Source organism: Nerophis ophidion, linkage group LG12 (genome assembly GCF_033978795.1).
Source record: "Nerophis ophidion isolate RoL-2023_Sa linkage group LG12, RoL_Noph_v1.0, whole genome shotgun sequence".
Classification (NCBI taxonomy): Eukaryota; Metazoa; Chordata; class Actinopteri; order Syngnathiformes; family Syngnathidae; genus Nerophis; species Nerophis ophidion.
In genome coordinates this window covers 61992811-62011301 of record NC_084622.1, presented here as the reverse complement: position 1 = coordinate 62011301, position 18491 = coordinate 61992811, and the positions used below count along the sequence as shown (strand labels likewise).

The 18491-nt window shown below is 39.6% G+C and overlaps 1 protein-coding gene across 1 annotated transcript in view; it reads left to right on the top strand.

Moving 5' to 3' along the window:
* LOC133563672 (protein arginine N-methyltransferase 8-B-like) overlaps positions 1 to 18491 on the top strand; it is a 108446-nt gene that overhangs the window by 60605 nt on the left and 29350 nt on the right. Inside the window, exons 5-6 of the mRNA XM_061917942.1 lie at positions 1187 to 1329; positions 8078 to 8165. Of these exons, the coding sequence (XP_061773926.1) occupies positions 1187 to 1329; positions 8078 to 8165 (231 nt within the window). The remainder of the gene's footprint in view (positions 1 to 1186; positions 1330 to 8077; positions 8166 to 18491) is intronic.

Sequence of the window (18491 nt, the reverse complement as noted above, 5' to 3'; positions counted from 1 at the left end):
AACCCCTCATGAAACAGTTCTGTAGAGATGAAGTAGTCTGGTGATTTTTCCCACACCTACATATTGCGCTCTACCACGGTATCGAGCACTATTCTCTGGATAATCCAATCAAGACATATATATATATATATATATATATATATATATATATATATATATATATATATATATATATATATATATGTAATAAAGTAAATAAGGAAGATTAAAAAAAAAATACAATAAAATTACAAAAAAAAAAGTAAGAACTAAAAGCTTACTTTTTTATATTTGCATAGTTTGCATATATCAATGTTGTGAATACAAATATTTATATATGTAGAAAGGGTGGTCCTAAAGAGGTAGGCATTTTTCGGCGGTCTCAAAAAGGTTAGAAATACAAAAACGTGTGTGTGTGTGTGTGTGTGTGTGAGGGATTTGTGTGACAGAGAAACAAATTATTATAGCATCAACTACAAAACATTCACATTTCACAGTCAATTTCCCCATTGTGGGATAAATAAAATCTCTTACTCCATCGTACTTATGACGTTATAACAGGCCTAATGTTATCCATCCATCCATTTTCTACCGCTTATTCCCTTTTGGAGTTGCGGGGGGCGCTGGCGCCTATCTCAGCTACAATCGGGCGGAAGGCGATGAGGTGGCGACTTGTCCAGGGTGTACCCTGCCTTCCGCCCGATTGTAGCCTAATGTTATGTGCAGCTAAAATATATAAAAAAAAATGTTTTCTCAATTTGGAATTTGGATTTGTATTGACTGAAATGGGAATTGTTTTAATGACAAGGGTGACAGATCATGATACAAATGTTTTTTTTCGTACCTGGTAAGTACACCTTGGAGATTTTCGCCTCAAGGATACCAGGTTTGCTTGTTTTCCGGCTGTAAGAAGTCTCTCGGATGATAAATGAATATACCGATGATATTAATAAATATAGAAATTGTAATGAAATTTAATAAAACAAAGTACAAAAATAAGTAAAAGTAGGTTTCTTCACATAAACACAAGAAAAAGTAAGTTGAAAAAAACTACTCTAACTATAACAATTTCCCCAAAAATGGGGAAAATTGACCATGTGACCAATTTCCTGCAGTAATGTACTCTACTGTTTTTGTATTGTTTATGCACTCATACATCTTAGACGTCTCAAATGTATTTCAACAGATCTATCAATCTGTGTTGCAGTGATCACCATCATCAACGGAAAGGTGGAGGAAGTGGAGCTTCCAGTGGAGAAGGTTGATATCATTATATCAGAGTGGATGGGCTACTGTCTCTTCTACGAATCCATGCTGAACACGGTCATCTTCGCCAGGGACAAGTGGCTGGTACGAACTCTGTGTGAGGACGCATCCATAATGTTTTGTTGTGAACTCAACGCCAAAAAAACAGAAATGCTGATTATCGGTCCTGCTAGACACCGACCTCTATTTAATAATACAACTCTAACATTTGACAATCAAACAATTAAACAAGGCGACACGGTAAAGAATCTGGGTATTATCTTCGACCCAACTCTCTCCTTTGAAGCACACATTAAAAGCATTACTAAAACGGCCTTCTTTCATCTCCGTAATATCGCTAAAATTCGCTCCATTCTGTCCACTAAAGACGCTGAGATCATTATCCATGCGTTTGTTACGTCTCGTCTCGATTACTCGATTATTTTCGGGTCTCCCCATGTCTAGCATTAAAAGATTACAGTTGGTACAAAATGCGGCTGCTAGACTTTTGACAAGAACAAGAAAGTTTGATCATATTACACCTGTACTGGCTCACCTGCACTGGCTTCCTGTGCACTTAAGATGTGACTTTAAGGTTTTACTACTTACATATAAAATACTACACGGTCTAGCTCCATCCTATCTTGCCGATTGTATTGTACCATATGTCCCGGCAAGAAATCTGCGTTCAAAGGACTCCGGCTTATTAGTGATTCCCAAAGCCCAAAAAAAGTCTGCGGGCTATAGAGCTTTTTCATTTCGGGCTCCAGTACTCTGGAATGCCCTCCCGGTAACAGTTCGAGATGCTACCTCAGTAGAAGCATTTAAGTCTCACCTTAAAACTCATTTGTATACTCTAGCCTTTAAATAGACTCCCTTTTTAGACCAGTTGATCTGCCGTTTCTTTTCTTTTTCTCCTATGTCCCACTCTCCCTTGTGGAGGGGGTCCGGTCCGATCCGGTGGCCATGTACCGCTCGCCTGTGTATCGGCTGGGGACATCTCTGCGCTGCTGATCCGCCTCCGCTTGGGATGGTTTCCTGCTGGCGCCGCTGTGAACGGGACTCTCGCTGCTGTGTTGGATCCGCTTTGGACTGGACTCTCGCGACTGTGTTGGATCCATTATGGATTGAACTTTCACAGTATCATGTTAGACCCGCTCGACATCCATTGCTTTCCTCCTCTCCAAGGTTCTCATAGTCATCATTGTCACCGACGTCCCACTGGGTGTGAGTTTTCCTTGCCCTTATGTGGGCCTACCGAGGGTGTCGTAGTGGTTTGTGCAGCCCTTTGAGACACTAGTGATTTAGGGCTATATAAGTAAACATTGATTGATTGATTGATAAACAATCAGGTCACATGACAATTGCTTGACGTAAGGAAAGCGATTATTTAACGTGCGTAAAGCAGTAAGAGACTCTCGGGTCTTTTTGATTGTCCCTTAGATGGAGGAATTTTTATTTTAGCAAACTGTGTTGAATAAAAATTGACGTTAAGCATGTATACACTATATTGCCAAAAGTATTTGGCCACCTGCCTTGACTCACATATGAACTTGAAGTGCCATCCCATTCCTAACCCAATATGATGTGGGTCCACATTTTGCAGCTATTACAGCTTCAACTCTTCTGGGAAGGCTGTCCACAAGGTTGCGGAGTGTGTTTATAGGAATTTTCCACCATTCTTCCAAAAGCGCATTGGTGAGGTCACACACTCATGTTGGTCGAGAAGGCTTGGCTCTCAGTCTCCGTTGTAGTTCATCCAAAAAAGTGTTCTATCGGGTTCAGGTCAGGACTCTGTGCAGGCCAGTCAAGTTCATGCATACCAAACTCTGTCATCCATGTCTTTATGGACTTTGCTTTGTACTCTGGTGCATAGTCATATTGGAAGAGGAAGGGGCCCGCTCCAAACGGTTCCAATGCATTGCTTGCTTATTTGTGTTTTTAGTTACAGGGACTTTTCATAATTACTTTTAAAACATTTTGGCACAAAAAAATAAATAAAAACATTTCCCTAATCGGATTTTAAGGTTTTTGGGTGATTTTAGTCCCAACATAGTAATATAGTATGTCAAAATTACACACAAAAATAAAAAAAACAATTCACACATTAGATTATTCTGGGGGAAAAAAGGTAACGAGGTAAAGACAAAAGTACATGAAAAACACTACACTGGAACCCAGAGGGTTAATTAAAGTGCAGCCATGACAACTACAGTTTCTTATTTATAACCAATTTACCACAAAATTGTACTAAAGTCATGTTTACATTAGGTAAAACAATGAGAGCATGGCCACACATAGAGATGGATACCGTTAACACTTGAATCGATACGGTACCAATTTCCAGTACCTGGTAATCAATACCAGCGACTGTATAGATAAATTTAATTGTTTAATAAAATGGAATTGTTTTTTAACATTTAAAACTGAGCTGTCCAGTTATCATCTTGTTTTCTTAGACCTCATTAATCTGTATTACAGTACATAGTAGCAGTTGCAATTCCAATACATGAGATGGCAGTATTGTGTAGACTATTGTGTTGTCTTAGCCAGGAAGTAGTCTTTGCCATTGAGTTGAATGTGCTCGTCTTTTCTTTCCTTGCACCCTACAAAGTGTTTTAACTGTAAGTAGTGTAATTATTACACACCAGTTGCGTAAATCGCTAACATTAATCAATAGTACGTCTATGGATAACCCGATGTTATTTGCCATCAAGATAGCATATTTTGAATAATGTAGACCAGGGGTCACCAACCTTTTTGAAACCAAGAGCTACTTCTTGGGTACTGATTAATGCGAAGGGCTACCAGTTTGATACACACTTATATAAATTGTCAGAAATAGCCAATTTGCTCAATTTACCTTTAATATATATATATATATATATATATATATATATATATATATATATATATATATATATATATATATATATATATATATATATATAAAATGGGTATTTCTGTCTTCATTCCGTCGTACATTTTTTTTCCTTTTACGGAAGTTTTTTTTGTAGAGAATAAATGATGAGAGAAACACTCAATTGAAAGGTTTAAAAGAGGAGAAAACGGGGAAAAAAAATGAAAATTACATTTTGAAACATAGTTTATCTTCAATTTCGACTCTTTACAATTCAAAATTCAACCGAAAAAAAAAAAAAAGAAAAACTAGTTAATTCGAATCTTTTTGAAAAAATTTAAAAAATAATTTATGGAACATCATTAGTAAATTTTCCTGATTAAGATTAATTTTAGAATTTTTATGACATGTTTTAAATAGGTTAAAATCCAATCTGCATTTTGTTAGAATATATAACAAATTGGACCGAGCTATATTTCTAACAAGATTTTCCTGAACAAAAACTTATAAAAGAAATTCCAAAGACTTTGAAATAAGATTTAAATTTGATTTTACAGATTTTCTAGATTTGCCGGAATAATTTTTTTGAATTATACTCATAAGTTTGAAGAAAAATTTCACAGATATTCTTTGTCGAAAAAACAGAAGCTAAAATGAAGAATTACATTAAAGTGTATTTATTATTCTTTACAATAAAAAAAATAATAATAATTTACTTGAACATTGATTTAAATTGTCAGGAAAGAAGAGGAAATCATTTAAAAGGTTAAAAGGTATATGTGTTTAAAAATCCTAAAATCCTTTTTAAGGTTGTATTTTTTCTCTAAAATTGTCTTTCTGAAATTTATAAGAATTAAAGTAAAAAAAAAAAAAAAAGAATTTATAACAAGTGAAGACCTAGTCTTTAAAATATTTTCTTGGATTTTCAAATTCTATTTGAGTTTTGTCTCTCTTGGAATTAAAAATGTCGAGCAAAGCGAGACCAGCTTGCTAGTAAATAAATACAATTTAAAAAAATAGAGGCAGCTCACTGGTAAGTGCTGCTATTTGAGCTATTATTAGAAAATGCCAGCGTGCGACTCACCCCTGATGTAGACAATCAATCAATAAATCAATGTTTATTTATATAGCCCTAAATCACAAGTGTCTCAAAGGGCTGCACAAGCCACAACGACATCCACGGTTCAGCGCCCACATAAGGGCAAGGAAAAACTCACAACCCAGTGGGACATCGATGAGAATGACTATGAGAAACCTTGGAGAGGACCGCAATTGTGAGACCGGATGCAATGGACGTCGAGTGGGTCTGACATAATATTTTGAAAGTCCAATTTAATATGTGTTTGTGGTACATTGGTTTGAAATAAGAACTAACTGTACTTTTCAGCGCCTTCTTCTTGCTTTGTTGGCATGTAAAATTGCAACATTACCTAGATATAGGAGTCCAGTCTGAGGGACTGACTGCTTGTTTCCTGGCACGAGGGATTGAGCGGGTGCCGAGTCTGCAACCAGAAATGACGTCATGTGCAACAAAAATATTCACTGTTTAGTGAAGTGAATTATATTTATATAGCGCTTTTCTCTAGTGACTCAAAGCACTTTTACGTAGTGAAACCCAATATCTAAGTTACATTTAAACCAGTCTGGGTGGCACTGGGAGCAGGTGGGTAAAGTGTCTTGCCCAAAGACACAAGCGGGGATCGAACCTGGAACCCTCAAGTTGCTGGCACGGCCACTCTACCAACCGAGCTATACCGCACCACGTTTAAGTTCAGGTAAATCGGTAGCATCGCCGGACTTTGGTACTGAATTGAGGACCCATCTCTAGTCATGAAGGACAACATCGTACCCCACTGGGTTCCTCCCTCCTGAGAACCAGAGTCCTTTGCAGAGGACATTTGTTTTTGGTTATGTTTTTCTAAACACAAATGTCCACTGCAAAAGGCCCTGGTTCTCAGGAGAGAATGTACCGTAGTAACAGTCTTTCAGAAAATCAGCAGGTCCCAATAAAAAGGTCAGCTGAAGCTGTTAAATGACATTGAAATGTTGTAGAGGCTGTGGCAAAAAGACAATTATGATAACGTAGTCCCCAAAGGCCTTTTAGAAGTTGATGAATCTTAAAGGGGAACATTATCACCAAACCTATGTAAGCGTCAATATATACCTTGATGGTGCAGAAAAAACACCATGTATTTTTTTAACCGATTTCAGAACTCTAAATGGGTGAATTTTGGCAAATTAAACGCCTTTCTGTTTATCGGTCTTTTAGCGATGACGTCAGAACGTGACGTCACCGAGGTAACACACCCGCCATTTTCATTTTCACATTACAAACACCGGGTCTCAGCTCTGTTATTTTCCGTTTTTGCGACTATTTTTTGGAACCTTGGAGACATCATGTCTCGTCGGTGTGTTGTCGGAGGGTGTAACAACACTAACAGGGAGGGATTCAAGTTGCACCACTGGCAAGAAATCTGCCGCCAGACCCCCGTTGAATTTGCCAGTGTCTGCCGGCGATGCTAAGACAGACATGGCACAGAGATGTATGGATAACCTGCAGATGCATTTGCAACGATTAAGTCAACGAAATCACAAAGGTGAGTTTTGTTGATTTTGTTGACTTATGTGCTAATCAGACATATTTGGTCACGGCGTGACTGCCAGCTAATCGATGCTAACATGCTACGCTAATCGATGCGAACATGCTATTTACGCTAGCTGTATGTACATTTGAAACTACATACCCACATTTAACGCGAAACAAACACTTACCAATCGACGGATTTAAGTTGCTCCAGTGTCACAAGATGCGAAAGTCCTGATCGTTTGGTCCGCACATTTGACCGGCGATGCTAAGACAGACATGGCACAGAAATGTATGGATAACCTGCAGATGCATTTGCAACGATTAAGTCAACGAAATCACAAAGGTGAGTTTTGTTGATGTTGTTGACTTATGTGCTAATCAGACATATTTGGTCACGGCGTGACTGCCAGCTAATCGATGCTAACATGCTACGCTAATCGATGCGAACATGCTATTTACGCTAGCTGTATGTACATTTGAAACTACATACCCACGTTTAATGCGAAACAAACACTTACCAATCGACGGATTTAAGTTGCTCCAGTGTCACAAGATGCGAAAGTCCTGATCATTTGGTCCGCACATTTTACCGGCGATGCTAAGACAGACATGGCACAGAGATGTATGGATAACCTGCAGATGCATTTGCAACGATTAAGTCAACAAAATCACAAAGGTGAGTTTTGTTGATGTTGTTGACTTATGTGCTAATCAGACATATTTGGTCACGGCGTGACTGCCAGCTAATCGATGCTAACATGCTACGCTAATCGATGCTAACATGCTATTTACGCTAGCTGTATGTACATTTGAAACTACATACCCACGTTTAATGCGAAACAAACACTTACCAATCGACGGATTTAAGTTGCTCCAGTGTCACAAGATGCGAAAGTCCTGATCGTTTGGTCCGCACATTTTACCGGCGATGCTAACAAGGCAGCCATGCTATGGGCCACTTCATTAGGTACACCCACGCTATGGCCGAATAGCGTCAATAGCTTCAATTTCTTCTTCAATTTCGTTTTCGCTATCTGCCTCCATACTCCGACCATCTGTTTCAATACATGCGTAATCTGTTGAATCGCTTAAGCCGCTGAAATCCGAGTCTGAATCCGAGCTAATGTCGCTATATCTTGCTGTTATAACCGCCATGTTGTTTGTATTGGCAGCCCTGTATGACGTCACAGGGAAATGGACGGGTAAATATAGCGAAGGTGAAAATCAGGCACTTTGAAAGAGTTTTTCGGGATATTCCGGGGAAAATTTTGAAAAAAACTTTGAAAAATAAAACAAGCCACTGGGAACTGATTTTTATTGTTTTCAACCCTTTTGAAATTGTGATAATGTTCCCCTTTAAAGATTTAATTTGCCATTTATGTGTCGTTTTCTCATTTGTCAATTAGAAACCAGGTGGATTAATGTTTCCTGATCGAGCCTCTTTGTACGTTTTGGCCATCGAGGACAGGCAGTATAAAGACTTCAAAATACACTGTGAGTACAATCATTGTGCATGTGTGTGTGTGTGTGTGTGTTTGATAAAAATGATAAAACATTACAGAGTGTCAAAAACCCGCAGTTTTGTTTTTTCATCCCTCCGAATGATTGTGCATCCGTATCATCTCACTCCCAACCCACCGGGAGGGCTGTGGGCAGACTGTGCTTCTGGACACAATGTAACAGAAGAGTGCCAAAGCCATTGTTAAACGCTCTCATAAATCCCCACAAGTGAAAGCTGGTGGTAAAAAAAAAGACAAAAAGACAAAAGTTCTTTTAAAGCCCTCCTCCAAATTGGTCGGCGACTAAACAAAGACAGCTGTAACGCCCAGGTCTCTGTGTTTTAACTTGTATTTAACGGGGGATTTACGAGCTGATGACATTAACTGATCATCAGCATCAATGCATCGGTTCTTCTAAGCTTCTACTTGAACTCTGCAAAATAAGTCCTTTATCATTTTTATCTTTCACTTGAATGTACAGCTTTTAATTACTCGAAACCTGGTAACAGTTTTACCTTAAAGGCCTACTGAAATGAGATTTTGTTATTTAAACGGGGACAGCAGGTCCATTCTATGTGTCATACTTGATCATTTCGCCATATTGTCATATTTTTGCTGAAAGGATTTAGTAGAGAACATCCACGATAAAGTTCACAGCTTTTGGTCGCTAATAAAAAAGCCTTGCCTTTACCGGAAGTATCAGACGATGTGCGCGTGACGTCACCGGTGTGAGGGCTCCTCACATCCTCACATCGTTTATAATGTGAGCCTCCAGCAGCGAGAGCTATTCGGACAGAGAAAGCGACAATTTTCCCATTAATTTGAGCGAGGATAAAAAATTTGTGGATGAGGAAATTTAGAGTGAAGGACTAGAAGGAAAAAAAAGGCGATTTCAGTGAGAGCGATTCAGATGTTATTAGACACATTTCCTAGGATAATTCTGGAAAATCCCTTATTTGCCTATTGTTTTAGTGAGATTATACAGTACCTAAAGTCGGAGGGGTGTGGCCACGGGTGTGTTGATGACAGAGTCTCTCAGGGAAGTCACGCGCTGTAGCAGGACGAAACTCCGCTGGTGTCTCCGGTAAGACCGCAATTTTCACACCGAAAACTGCCGGTTGACATGTAGTCGGGATCAACGTTCGCTTGACCGCTCTGATCCATAGTAAAGCTTCACCTCCGGGAATTTTAAACAAGGAATCACCGTGTGTTTGTGTGGCTAAAGGCTAAAAGCTTCCCACCTCCATCTTTCTACTTTGACTTCTCCAATATTAACTGAACAAATTGCAAAAGATTCAGCAACACAGATGTCCAAAATACTGTGTAATTAAGCGATGAAAAGAGACGACTTTTAGCCGCAAAGGGTGGTGCCCTAATAAAAAAGCCTTGCCTTTACCGGAAGTAGCAGACGATGTGCGCGTGACGTCACCGGTTGTAGGGCTCCTCACATCCTCACATTGTTTATAATGTGAGCCTCTAGCAGCGAGAGCTATTCGGACAGAGAAAGCGACAATTTCCCCATTAATTTGAGCGAGGATGAAAAATTTGTGGATGAGGAAATTTAGAGTGAAGGACTAGAAGGAAAAAAAAGGCGATTTCAGTGAGAGCGATTCAGATGTTATTAGACACATTTCATGGGATAATTCTGGAAAATCCCTTATCTGCCTATTGTTTTAGTGAGATTATACAGTACCTAAAGTCGGAGGGGTGTGTTGATGCCAGAGTCTCTCAGGGAACTCACGGCAGCTGAAGAAGGACAGAAGCTCCGCTGATCTCCAGTAAGAGGCAACTTATTACCACAATTTTCTCACTGAAAACTGCCGGTTGACATGTAGTCGGGATCAATGTTGGTTTGACCGCTCTGATCCATAGTAAAGCTTCACCTCCGGGAATTTTAAACAAGGAATCACCGTGTGTTTGTGTGGCTAAAGGCTAAAAGCTTCCCACTTCTATCTTTCTACTTTGACTTCTCCAATATTAATTGAACAAATTGCAAAAGATTCAGCAACACAGATGTCCAGAATACTGTGTAATTAAGCGATGAAAAGAGACAACTTTTAGCCGCAAATGGTGCTGCCCTAATAAAAAAAGCCTTGCCTTTACAGGAAGTAGCAGACGATGTGCGCGTGACATCACTGGTTGTAGGGCTCCTCACATCCTCACATAGTTTATAATGTGAGCCTCTAGCAGCGAGAGCTATTCGGACAGAGAAAGCGACAATTTCGCCATTAATTTGAGCGAGGATAAAAAATTGGTGGATGAGGAAATTTAGAGTGAAGGACTAGAAGAAAAAAAAGGCGATTTCAGTGAGAGCGATTCAGATGTTATTAGACACATGATAATTCTGGAAAATCCCTTACCTGCCTATTGTTTTAGTGAGATTATACAGTACTTAAAGTCGGAGGGGTGTGGCCACGGGTGTGTTGATGCCAGAGTCTCTCAGGGAAGTCACGGCAGCTGCAGCAGGACGAAGCTCCGCTGGTGTCTCCGGTAAGACCACAATTTTCTTACAGAAAACTGCCGGTTGACATGTAGTCGGGATCAACGTTCGCTTGACCGCTCTGATCCATAGTAAAGCTTCACCTCCGGGAATTTTAAACAAGGAATCACCGTGTGTTTGTGTGGCTAAAGGTTAAAGCTTCCCACCTCCATCTTTCTACTTTGACTTCTCCAATATTAACTGAACAAATTGCAAAAGATTCAGCAACACAGATGTCCAGAATACTGTGTAATTGCGCAATGAAAAGAGACGACTTTTAGCCGCAAATGGTGCTGCCCTAATAAAAAAGCCTTGCCTTTACCGGAAGTAGCAGACGATGTGCGCGTGACGTCACTGGTTGTAGGGCTCCTCACATCCTCACATTGTTTATAATGTGAGCCTCTAGCAGCGAGAGCTATTCAGACCGAGAAAGCGACACTTTCCCCATTAATTTGAGCGAGGATGAAAAATTTGTGGATGAGGAAATTCAGAGTGAAGGACTAGAAGAAAAAAAAGGCGATTTCAGTGACAGCGATTCAGATGTTATTAGACACATTTCCTAGGATCATTCTGGAAAATCCCTTACCTGCCTATTGTTTTAGTGAGATTATACAGTACAAGCTTCCCACCTCCATCTTTCTACTTTGACTTCTCCATTATTAATTGAACAAATTGCAAAAGATTCAGCAACACAGATGTCCAAAACACTGTGTAATCCTGCGATGAAAAGAGACGACTTTTAGCCGTGAGTGGTGCTATTTCATCATTGATATATAAACTATCAGACTGTGTGGTCGCTAGTAGTGGCTTTCAGTAGGCCTTTAAGTCCCATCGAGGTGTGTTGATAAGTGAAATGTGTCAGTGAGCACCTAGTCCAGGAGGTCGGCAACCCAAAACGTTGAAAGAGCCATATTGGACCCAAAATACAAATAACAAATATTTCTGGAGCCGCAAAAAATTAAAAGTCTTATACAAGTCTTATAATTAAGACAACGTATGATGTAAGTGTATATATTAGCCTACTATCAAAATGACTATGATTACGTCAATATTTTTTGGCATCACAACATCTTTGGGTTTTAAAAAATGTATATTATGTTTATAAACTCAGGAAATATGTACCTGGACACATGAGTACTTTGGATATGACCAATGTATGATCCTGTAACGACTTGGTATCGGATTGATACCCAAATGTGTGGTATCTTCCAAAACTAATGTAAAGTAGCAAAAAAGAGAAGAATGAGTGATTATTAAATTTAAACTGAAGTGATGATAGAACATGTTAAAATAGAAAGTAAGCAGATATCAACAGTAAATGAACAAGTAGATTAATAATCATTTTTACAGCTTGTTCTTAATGATGTTGATAAAATAATAGAATGGAAAATGACACAATATGTTACTGTATACGTCAGCAGACTGATTAGGAGCCTTTTGTTTGCTTACTTACGGATAAAAGACGGGTTGTCTTGTACCGTATTTTTCGGGCTATAAGTCGCAGTATTTTTTTCATAGTTTGGCCTGGGGTGCGACTTATACTCAGGAGCGACTTATGGGTGAAATTATTAACACATTATCGTAAAATATCAAATAATATTATTTAGCTCATTCACGGTAGAGACTAGACGTAGTGAATTGAAGTGAATTATATTTATATAGCGCTTTTTCTCTTGTGACTCAAAGCGCTTTACATAGTGAAACCCAATATCTAAGTTACATTTAAACCAGTGTGGGTGGCACTGGGAGCAGGTGGGTAAAGTGTCTTGCCCAAGGACACAACGGCAGTGACTGGGATGGCGGAAGCGGGGATCGAACCTGCAACCCTCAAGTTGCTGGCACGGCCACTCTACCAACCGAGCTATACCGTATAAGATTTCATGGGATTTATGGATTAGGAGTGACAGATTTGGTAAAGGTATAGCATGTTCTATATGTTATAGTTATTTGAATGACTCTTACCATAATATGTTAGGTTAACATAGCAGTTGGTTATTTATGCCTCATATAACGTACACTTATTCAGCCTGTTGTTCACTATTCTTTATTTATTTTAAATTGCCTTTCAAATGTCTATTCTTGGTGTTGGCTTTTATCAAATACATTTTCCCCAAAAATGCGACTTATACTCCAGTGCGACTTATATATGTTTTTTTCCCTTTCTTTATTATGCATTTTTGGCAGGTGCGACTCATACTCTGAAAAATACAGTATGTTCATTATTTTATTTAAGGACAAACTTGCAAAAAGAAACGTACGTTTAAAGTACCGTAAGATTTGTGTTAAAATAAAACCACTAATGCCATTTTTTGTGGTGCCCTTTATTTAGAAAATGACCGAAAAGTATCGAAATAATTTTGGTAAGAAAATATTGGTATCGGGCGGCATAGCTCAGTTGGTAGAGTGGCCGTGTCAGCAACTTGAGGGTTGCAGGTTCGATTCCCGCTTCCGCCATCCTAGTCACTGCCGTTGTGTCCTTGGGCAAGACACTTTACCCACCTGCTCCCAGTGCCACCCACACTGCTTTAAATGTAACTTAGATATTGGGTTTCACTATGTAAAGCGCTTTGAGTCACTCGAGAAAAGCGCTATATAAATATAATTCACAATTCACTTAACACTAGTAAGGATGAAGATTTGTGCTTGTTCTCCCCATGAATACTTTCGGTACTGTGGCTTCCGACCACATTCCCAAAACATGCATGTTGGGTTATTGGGCATTCTAAATAGTGCATAGAGGGGGGGGGTTGCCCACATCTGAGGTCCTCTCCAAGGTTTCTCATAGTCAGCATTGTCGCTGGCGTCCCACTGAATGTGAATTCTCCCTGCCCACTGGGTGTGAGTTTTCCTTGCCCTTTTGTGGGTTCTTCCGAGGATGTTGTAGTCGTAATGATTTGTGCAGTCCTTTGAGACATTTGTGATTTGGGGCTATATAAATAAACATTGATTGATTGATTGACATGTGTGAATGGTTGTTTTGTCTACAGAAGTGCTTCTCAACCGGTTTTGGTTTGAGACCCACCATCACCTCTTAAGGCATGGGTGTCAAACTCTGGCCCGTGGGCCAAATTTGGCCCGCCGTTTAATTTAATTTGGCCATTGAGGCAATATCAAGGCCAGCCGGTAACACCAAAATCACCGCTCATACTCATACTTGCCAACCCTCCCGATTTTCCCGGGAGACTCCCGAAGTTTAGTGCCCTTCCCGAAAATCTCCCTGGGCAACTATTCTCCTGATTTCCACCCGGACAACAATATTGGGAGCGTGCCTTAAAGGCACTGCCTTTAGCGTCCTCTACAACATGTCGTCATGTCCTCTTTTCCTCCATATAAACAGCGCTTTAATATATGCAGCTTCCACACACACATATGTGAATGCCACGCATACTTGGTCAACAGCCATACAGGTCACACTGAGGGTGGCCGTATAAACGACTTTAACACTGTTAAAAATATGCGCCACACTGTGAACCCACACCAAACAAATAAATAAATAAATGGGTTGTACTTGTATAGCGCTTTTCTACCTTCAAGGTACTCAAAGCGCTTTGACACTACTTCCACATTTACCCATTCACACACACATTCACACACTGACGGAGGGAGCTGCCATGCAAGGCGCCAACCAGCACCCATCAGGAGCAAGGGTGAAGTGTCTTGCTCAGGACACAACGGACGTGACCAAGTTGGTACTAGGTGGGATTTGAACCAGGGACCCTCGGGTTGCGCACGGCCACTCTCCCACTGCGCCACGCCGTCCCCACAAGACAAGAATGACAAAACACATTTCGGTAAAACACCCGCACTGTAACACAAAAGAACAAATACCCAGAACCCCTTGCAGCCATAACTCTTCCGGAACGCTACAATACACACCCCTCGCTACCACCAAACCCTGCCCACCTCATTTTTATTTTATTATCGAATTTATTAGCCTGTGGAAAAAAAATAATGTTGACATTTACCTCAGAAGGCTGCAAATAGAAAAGAGGCATCCATTTGTTTAATTATATTCTATTTAATATACCACTGATGTTTTTTCGTTTGTTTTTTGAAAGTTGATTTTGTACTATTATGTTATATAAGCTCTGCCTGTTCCACGGGAGGAAGCCGGAGTACCCGGAGGGAACCCACGCAGTCACGGGAGAACATGCAAACTCCACACAGAAAGATCCTAAACCCGGGATTGAACCCTGGATTACTCAGGACCTTCGTATTGTGAGGCAGACGCACTAACCCCTGTTCCACCGTGCTGCCCCATTTCAATCAATCAATCAATCAATGTTTACTTTTATGGCCCTAAATCACTAGTGTCTCAAAGGGCTGCACAAACCACAACACAAACCACTAAGCCTTGCTTGTTCAATATTCAATGCAAAACTTGTTTGGGTCCCTATTAAAAGGTTACTTTGTTCAACTTTGGCCCGCGGCTTTGTTCAGTTTTTAAATTTTGGCCCACTCTGTATTTGAGTTTGACACCCCTGTCTTAAGGGGAACATTATCACAATTTCAGAAGGGCTAAAAGCAATAAAAATCAGTTCCCAGTGGCTTATTTTATTTTTCAAAGTTTTTTTCAAAATGTTACCCATCATGGAATATCCTGAAAAAAGGCTTTAAAGTGCCTGATTTTCGCTATCTGTAAATCCACCCGTCCATTTCCCTGTGACGTCACATAGTGACGCCAATACAAACAAACATGGTGGATAGAACAGCAAGATATAGCGACATTAGCTCGGATTCAGACTCGGATTTCAGCGATTCAACAGATTACGCATGCATTGAAACGGATGGTTGGAGTGTGGCGGCAGATCGCGAAAACGAAATTGAAGAAGAAACTGAAGCTATTGAGCGAACAGCTATTGAAGCTATTCGGCGATCGCCCTCTAACCAACGATTGCATCTTTTGACCACTGGAGCAACTTAAATCAGTCGATTGGTAAGTGTTTGTTTGGCATTAAATGTGGGTGGATGGAAAGGCCGGATGCAAATATGTACATACAGCTAGCCTAAATAGCATGTTAGCATCGATTAGCTGGTAGTCATGCCGTGACCAAGTATGTCTGATTATCCGTCGATTGGTAAGTGTTTTTTTCGCATTAAATGTGGGTGGAAGGAAACGTAATATAGTTGCAAATGCATCTGCAGGTTATCCATACATCTCTGTGCCATGTCTGCATCAGTAAATAGAATGTTAGCATCGATTAGCGTAGCATGTTAGCATCGATTAGCTGGCAGTCACGCCGCGACCAAATATGTCTGATTAGCACATAAGTCAATAACATCAACAAAACTCACCTTTGTGATTTCGTTGACTTTATCGTTGGAAATGCATCTGCCTTGAGTGTCGCAGGATATCCACACATCTCTGTGCCATCCGTCGTAGCATCGCTCTCGTCTTGTAAAATGTGCAGAACAAACGAGGGACTTTCGCATTTTTTTGACCACTGGTGTACTTGAATCCGTCGATTGGTATGTGTTTGTTTGGCATTAAATGTGGGTGGAGGGAAAGGCCGGAGGCAAATATAGCTACAAATGAGGCATAACGATGCAATATGTACATACAGTTAGCCTAAATAGCATGTTAGCATCGATTAGCATGCCGTGCTCCACGTAAGTCAACTTGGATCCGTCCCTGATCGTGTTGTTACACCCTCCGACGAGGCATGATGTCTCCAAGGTACGGAAAACAGTCGAAAAAACGGAAAATAACAGAGCTGATTTGACTTTGTGTAACGTGTTTGAGAAAATGGCGGATTGCTTCCCATTGTGACGTCACGGGTGAAAAGGTCATTGCTCCGACAGCGAACAATCGAAAGGCGTTTAATTCGCCAAATTCACCCTTTTAGAGTTCGAAAATCGGTTAAAAACATATGGTCTTTTTTCCGCACCATCAAAGTATATATTGACGCTTACATAAGTCTGGTGATAATATTCCCCTTTAATTACAAGCGGCGACCCAAAATTGCGGATTTTTTAACTATCAACAATTCAGTGAAAAGACAACGCCGTTTGAATATGAGATTATTGCCAGCAAAAACAAGTGTAATCAACATTTCATCTGAGGGCTTTGAATTAGAGCAACTGGAGTTTCCCCCGTCATACCTGGTAGTCCTGATTATGGGCAGAATTCCCCCATGCAACACAACAGCAGCTGGAGCCGTGAGATGCTATCTCTCTCTTTATGGCGCCTTCTGCCGCAACCAGGTTCCTTTCCTGCTCCCCGGCCATTTCCTGAGCCACGGACGGCACAATAAAGGCCCGACTTGATGTCCTTGGCCCAGAAAACATGGCACGCACTTCTTGGCTTTGTAGTAAACAACTATAACACACAGAAGAACATGAGGTCCATTTAGACACATTGGCTCATTACAATGTTTTTTTTTTTTTTTTGGACAAGCTAAGACCCATTTTTGGATACCGTATTTCCTTGAATTGCCGCAGGGCATATAGTATGCACCTGCCTTGGGTCAAACTTGCTTGGCAAAATAATTAGCACATGCTTAGTATTACCGCCTGGTCAAACTCGTGACACTACCCCGATCATCATTTTCAAAATGGAGGAGGCTGATTTAAATTCCGGTAATTTGAAATCGCACAAAGGGAAGAAGATTAAGAGCTATTCAGTAGGATTTAAGGTCCATGCTTACATCACACTCAAATTTTTACTGCATGCCTTTGGTAAGTGCCGGAGTGAGAAGAGGTTTTAAATGTTTTTTTTGTTTTTTTTTTTTGTCCTGTCCAGCTTCTCAGGCAAATCATATAGTTGATGTAGATACCCCTGTTCAGATTTACTTTACAAAAGAGAAGTGTAGGATACATCTCTTGTTGCCTTATTTCTAATGTGACTTTATTAAATGTATTTATATTATCATTTGGTGCAGCCGGGACGGAGCAGGAGGGGATGGAAAGAGAAAAAAAGGAAGACAGAGAAGGAAATTGTGAGGCTAAGAGAGGGATTAGACAGAGAGACACAAACAACAACAGCAAATACAACAACAACAATAGAACAACACCAGCACATACATAATATGTACAAATATGATCGTAAAAGTGATAGCAAATAAGCAGTTAGTGAAATAAATAATATAGTAATGACAATGAGCATTTTTACTCTAAAACGAGCAATACAAATACCAATAGAAAAAGCGCTATTGATCATGAACAAAACCAATAGTTTACCTCTATTATCAACAATAAAGTTGTTCAAATGCAACAATATGTATACATAATGATAGCTAGAGAGATAATAAAAAAATAAATAAATAAATGAAAAAAAAGAAGGAATACCGAAAGATGAAAGGGAAGAGAGAGAGGCAACCTATATTAATCTTGTAGATTGTTATAGTAAAAATGGTTTAACCTCTGTCAATATGCCTTGTGTTACCCAGTTTACCTTAGGGCAACAACGTTGATATATGTTTGATGAAACATGATTATGTGCATGAGTGTATGTATGTATATGTACTTGTATATGTACAGTATATGTATGTTTGTTTGTACAGTGAATGTATATGTACAGTATATGTATGTTTGTTTGTACAGTAAATGTATATGTACAGTATATGTATGTTTGTTTGTACAGTAAATGTATATGTACAGTATATGTATGTTTGTTTGTACAGTGAATGTATATGTACAGTATATGTATGTTTGTACAGTGAATGTATATGTACAGTATATGTATGTTTGTTTGTACTGTGAATGTATATGTACAGTATATGTATGTATGTTTGTACAGTGAATGTATATGTACAGTATATGTATGTTTGTTTGTACAGTGAATGTATATGTACAGTATATGTATGTTTGTTTGTACAGTGAATGTATATGTACAGTATATGT